General features: G+C 49.7%; 1 protein-coding gene across 1 annotated transcript in view; it reads right to left on the bottom strand.

Moving 5' to 3' along the window:
• Nucleotides 1–3,940, bottom strand: part of SLC4A11 (solute carrier family 4 member 11) — a 92,742-nt gene extending 88,802 nt beyond the window's left edge. The window contains exon 1 of the mRNA XM_057369322.1: nt 3,801–3,940. Coding sequence (XP_057225305.1) covers nt 3,801–3,852 — 52 coding nt within the window. The 5' untranslated portion in view covers nt 3,853–3,940. The remainder of the gene's footprint in view (nt 1–3,800) is intronic.
• Nucleotides 3,941–6,183: the final 2,243 nt, after the last annotated feature.

The following is a 6,183-nucleotide window of genomic DNA, read 5'->3' on the forward strand; positions in this document are numbered from 1 at the left end:
AAAAATCAGCCTGTTCCGGCGGGAACAGCCAACACGTTGAATAAAACAAACACACGCGTGTTAAACCCTGGGGACGCAATTAGGCTCGGWGCAGGGGGAAGAGGCGTTTAACTCCTGCAAAAGGAGATGGCAGCGGGCAAGGAAAAGGAGAATAAAGCTGGTGCCTCACACCACGTCCCGTGGGGTAAGCCCAGGTGGGCGCTGCAGGGTGCCCCAGCACCAGGAGGGGGTGAAGGTCACCCTCATCATCCTCCCAAGCTGCCCTGTCCTCCGAATTTCCCTTCCTGTGCCCCCCTCAATGGGAAGCACCCAACAACAACTCCCTCCACTTTCACTGCTCGCCCACTTGAACACCCTCAGACAGTTCTGAGCACCACCCAGCTGAGAGCTTCTCTTCACCACCTTCAAATCTTCCTTTTCCCCACCACAGCCCCCATCAGCAGTGCTGGCATCCATCCATCCCACTGTGGCACAGCTGTAGAACAGCCACAGCCCCACAAACCCTTCTGCTGCCCCTTGCATCAGGTCCTTCCAACCTGGGGAACCCCAAAGCACACGTGGGGAAGAAAAGCCCACACCCCACACCAGCATGAAGTGTTACCCACTCCAGTGCTTGGGTTTAACACTTTTCTCCCCATGTTCTTGCAGTTTTTCAACAGGGCACCTCTGAGGATTGAAGCTGGACTCTTGCCTGTGCTCCCYACTCAAATCACAGCCCCTCTGGCTCATCAGAGCTTGCAGAACCTCCTCCAGCAACAGAGTGAAGCCCTCAGTCCTGCTGGTTTTAATTGCGAGTCAGAGCCAGGGATGAATTCAGAACGAGGGAGCAGAAAATCCCATGGAGTTCTGAGCGACAGCAAAGCCCTTTGATGGCAAAGCCAGCAGTGACAGATGCAGGAGCCCGCAGCACTCTGATCAGTGCTCTACAGAGAGCTGAGCTCAGCCCAGAGCAGAGGTAAAAAAGAGGAAAAAAATAATATTTTTAGCATCACCAGGTCCCAGCACAAATTCCCAAAGGAGCTGCTCTGCAAACTTCATGATCGCAAAACATTGCTCGGACTCATGGAAGAAGGAACTTTGAGTTCTGCTCTGGATCCCTGGAAGTGTCCAAGACCAGGCTGGACAGGGTTTGGAGTGAGCTGGGATGGTGGAAGATGTCCTTGGAAGATTCCCCATGTGAATTCCCAGTTTTTAGCCACACTGCATCCTTCCCAGCAAGCTCCCCACCCAGCCTGGATGGTAACAGCAAAGGTGGCTGGGATTTAACCTGGATGTCTTGGCAGGGATTTGCATATTCAGAAGGTAGATAACACCTTCGTGATGATCACAAGTCATTAAAAAGTTTTGTTTATTCCCAGGGCAATCCCACACAAGGAAACAGGAATTCTCCAGAAGTGGGCTCCTATCAGGAGGAGTAACTCAAGTGCCACCCAACTGAAAGGTTCTTGGGAACCCTGTGGCTTCCCAGAGATACCTGAATCACAGCACAGGGTTAGAATTACAAAGAAAAAAAAAAAAAAAACAAACCCAAAACAAGCAGCTTTCCCCAGGTAATGTGATTTAACACCTGTTCTTAGGCATGAAATACCTGTGCAGAGCATCACTGAAGTTCTATGAGGACTCATAAAGGCAAATAAAACAGCATCAGGCTAAGTTTGGTAACTCTGGACTAAAATCTGACATTGCAACTAAAACCTGACCTTGATCCTAACTCTTACCTCAGCTGCCTCCTGCAAGAAAGATTAAACCAAACAACAAACAGGCAAATTGAACAGCACCAGGCTAAGTCTGATAATTCTGGATTAAATTCCAACTTTGCAACTAAAACCTGACCTTGATCCTAACTCTTACCTCAGCTCCCTTCTGCTGAAATATCAAACTTCTCACTGACACTTTCCTTTAAGCCAACGCAGAAAGCTTCGACTGCGGATCCTTTTCSTTTGAAACCCAAGACATCTTTGTTTTCACACTGACTCAACACAAAAATAAAGCTTGTTTTAATCAGTGTTTACAGCCTCAAATGATTTACTACAGCTTTACTAGAAGTCAAGGCACTCTGAGCTCACACACAGATATCTTTTGCCACCGGGTGGGTCAAGCGAGGGCTCCAGTTAAAAACCCCAACCCTTCTTTTTATCTGCATTTATTTAAACAAGCTGAAGCATTCAAATTGCCAAGGAACACCAGGAGAGCCGGAGGGGAACTTCCTCTGCGGTCCATCATTCTTACGGAGCACCGAGTGTCCAAAAGCCACAGACATTTCCAAACTGGAGGGCTCTGGCTGGGATGGATTAGCCAACAAATCCCGATTATAGCCGGGAACAGGCGACAGGCGGCTCGCAGAGGGGGAGCAATGACTGAGGTTGCTGTGCAGACAGGACTCAAGTGTTGCATCGCTGTTCCCGTCTCCCAAAACACACACAAAAAAAAAAAAAAATAAAACCAAACCCAGCAACAAAACTAGCACAACAGCAACCCAGGTGAGACACAGCTGGATTTACTCAATGCTGGTTTATCCCGAGCACTCGAGGGGCAGGGACTTGGCAAAAGAGGGATGTGGCTGCACTCACACCTGGATATAATCCCTCGGACGAGTCCTAAAAACACTGAAATTTAGAAAAAGAAAAGGGGAAATTCCCTGGGAATCATTCACGTGCATATCTGAGAAGCTGTGGCTGTCCCTGGATCCCTGGAAGTGCCCAAGGCCAGGCTGGACAGGGCTTGGAGCACCCTGGGATGGTGGAAGGTGTCCCTGCCCGTGGAAAAGGGGTGGAAAAAGAACATCTCCAAGGTCCTTCCAACCCAACCCATCCCATGATTTTATGTCGCCATAGGCGGGTCTCAAGAACGACAACACGGACATGAAAAAGCAGAACAAACGAACTTTTTTCATGAAAACCGGAGCGGGAAAAGCACAAATCCTCGGCGAGAGGTTCGGGGACAAGCACGGCCGGCAAAGCTGCTGTGCCACCTACAGTCACTTCTGGTCCAGCACAGAACCTCCCCCGAGCCAAACCCGGTCCCTGTCACTTCACCGAGTGTCACCCAGCAATGCCGCGGCCATGCCGGTTAAGGAAGCGCTTCCTCTACGAGGGGAGACACCGCAAAAAAAAAAAAAAAAGAACTTTGAAAGTTCACCCGAAATCAGAAAGCGAGCTGCCAAGTGGATACAGAGCCCTCCTCCCCCCGCGTTTCAAATAAAGTCGTTGCTGGGGGTCTTTCCCAGCACGCACGACTGCTCAAACTCTTGACATAAAACTTTAAAGTTTCACTTTTTCTACTTTTTCCCCTTCCTTTTTATTGCGGTTTTTTGCACCAACGCGAAGTCAGGCAACCGCATCCGCAAGCCCCAGAGCGCAGCTGAACACGCCGTGCCCTCCGCTGGGGAAAAACAAATAAAAGTAGGGGAGAAAACACCCCCAAAACACCSCCARAACWGCCAGACMCGAAGTTTTAATCGCTCCTTTTCCCCCCGGTTCTCCCGTCCCACCGCATCCCCGCTCCCCGGGCTGGAACATCCCGCTCTGCCCGCGGAGCTCAGGTTTGGGGGTGTCACCACCTCCCCGCTGATATCAACAGAAAAAAAACCCTTCAGCAGCGCTGCAAAGGCGAAAACTCCCCCCGATTTTTCTCCCCCATTTCCAAGGAAAAAGCAGGACGCATCCCCTTCCAGCCCACCTTCCCCATCGCATCCCGCCGCGACCCCCGCGCTGATGCAACAGGCAAAAGCCGGGGTGCAAAGCCGGGTGGGACGGGGACACCCGGGTCCCCCCRAGCCCCCCAAAAAGCCTGGTTCTCACCGCAGGGCTGGAGGTGGAACAGCCGCCGGGCTGCCATGGCCGCGCCGCTCATCCCGTCCGCACCATCGCCGCGCCTGCCGCCGACCGGCGCCGAGGGGGTGGGGGCGATTTCTTTATTTATTTTCCCCCGCCGGAAATAAATAAATAATTATAATTGAAAAAAAAAAAAAGAAGACAACTCGGTTTTCACACACACACGCCCCCCTCCTGCATATAAACACAAATTTAAAAAAAAATATATAATAAAAAGAGCTGGAGAAAGTCCCGGGTGCGGAGCGCGGCTGGGAGGGGAAGGGACAGGCGGTGTCACAGGCGGCCGGGTCCTAAAGCCCGCCCGCCGGCCCAGCGGGGACAGGGACACTTTAAAGTCAGCTCTACCCCCACAGACCCCTCTGTAGGGTAATCTGTAGGGGAATCTATAGGGTTTTTTTAATAATGTGTCGTTTTAGAAGGGACCTGAACGATCATCGCGTTCCAACCCCCTGCCATGGCAGGGACATTTTCCACTATCCAAGGTTGCTCCAAGCCCACTCCAACCTGGCCTTGGACATTTCCAGGGATCCAGGACAGCCACAGCTTCTCCTGTCAACCAATGGGGCCTCACCACCCTCTTTCTTACCATGAAAAACTCTTCCTAATACTAATTTCTATCTATACAGACACGGATCCTTCAGGTTAAAACCATCCCCCTTGTCCCAGCACCGCAGGCCCTGGATTGAGGCTGTTCCTTTCAATAAAAAATTAACTCAGTTCTCACTTTTCCAGGGATGCAGGTTACTGGAAGCATTGGCAGGGGAGATAATGTTCTTTACTTCAGAGCAGGGGAAAAGCACAGCACTGACAAATGTTGTTTCTCCCATCGGGTGTTCATGGACACCATGAGATCCCATCACCCAGAATGGRTTTCTCTTCAAAATTCCTCTGAAATAACCTGGCACAGGCACTTTTGAGTCCAAACCAACCAGCTGGGGGTCAAAATAAATCCCTGGGGCTCAGCACAGTGAGGGAGTTTGAGTTTCCTTACCAAAACGAGCAGCAACAGCAAAGTTTGAAAAGCAGGTGCAGAATGATGCTCCCAATCTGCAGCCTTCATTTTAGGGGAAAAAAAGCACATTTCTTACATTCTTATACTATAAAAATGGAATTGGGACTTTTTTGTTTCTCCATTTCCTGATCTTTCTTTCCTCCAGAAGGGTCTGAGCTGATCCAGCTGCAGCGATTTGGGAATTAGAGAATGGTTTGGGTTGGGAGAGACCTTAAAAAMCATCCAGTCCCACCAACCTTCCACCATCCCAGGTTGCTCCAARCCCCATCCAACCCGGCCTTGAACATTTCCAGGGATCCAGGGGCTGCCACAAAATGTGGATATTTCGAAATGAGGGATAAAGAAGGTTTAAAGGAATCTTAGAGAACATCTTGGCTTTTGATTGCTACAGATCTTGGTGTAGTGGGAGCATATCCTGAGTGAGCCTCCCCCATGCTCTAAATCAACAAACCAAATCCAAGGGAAAAAAAAACAAAAACAAATCACCCAGGAAAGCATTTGACAGCATTTTGACTGAGGTGGGAAACTCCCTGCCAAAAGATGAAGGTTTAAGCTATTATTCCAACATTATTCTCATGCTAAATCCAAAATACAGCACTTTATCGGCTCCTGTAAAAAAGATTAAAAAAAAGAAAAAAAAAAAAAAAAGAAAATAACTCCATCACAGCCAAAACATGGACACCAGCCAAAAAAAAAAATAGTGAGGGGGATTACATTTAATTTCTGGCACACATTGAACACCAAAAAAAAAAAAATAGTGAGGGGGATTACATTTAATTTCTGGCACACATTGAACACCCGGCAGCAGCTGCACCAGGGGAGTGGGAGCCCGGTGTCCCCAGGGGTCACCTTGTCAGCTCCTTCTAGAAGAGGATACCAGGAAAGATTGTGGAAAATACATGAGAGCATGCAGGGACAACTTCACAAGGCCAGGAGTTTTGAGATCCCATCCAGTCCTACATCCTATGGGCACTCAGTTAATGGTAGAAAGCCTGGCCCCACATTAACTCCCTTTTTATACACCAAACCCTATTTCCCCATCATGATAAATTATCATCAGAGGAGTGGCTCTCCCATGGTAGAAATTTTAGCCAAATTTTAGCTCCCCCAGCACCATTTTCTGGAGGGTATCAGCTTATCCAACACAAGAGAGGCACCAGAGGGGACATCAGATCCTTCTGCGTCTGGCGCTCTCTGGTCCACGCCGGCGTCTCCAGACCTGATCTCTGCAGACATTCTCCATTGTCACAGCCAAGCACGGCCACCCAGGGCCAGCTGGATGCCAGGAGCAGCAGTTCCACCCTTCCCCGAGCCCATCAGCTCCTGAGGAGCCTCATC

Source organism: Malurus melanocephalus, unplaced genomic scaffold, assembly GCF_030028575.1.
Source record: "Malurus melanocephalus ecotype Western Australia unplaced genomic scaffold, MMel_1.1 scaffold_107, whole genome shotgun sequence".
In the NCBI taxonomy this organism is placed as follows: Eukaryota; Metazoa; Chordata; class Aves; order Passeriformes; family Maluridae; genus Malurus; species Malurus melanocephalus.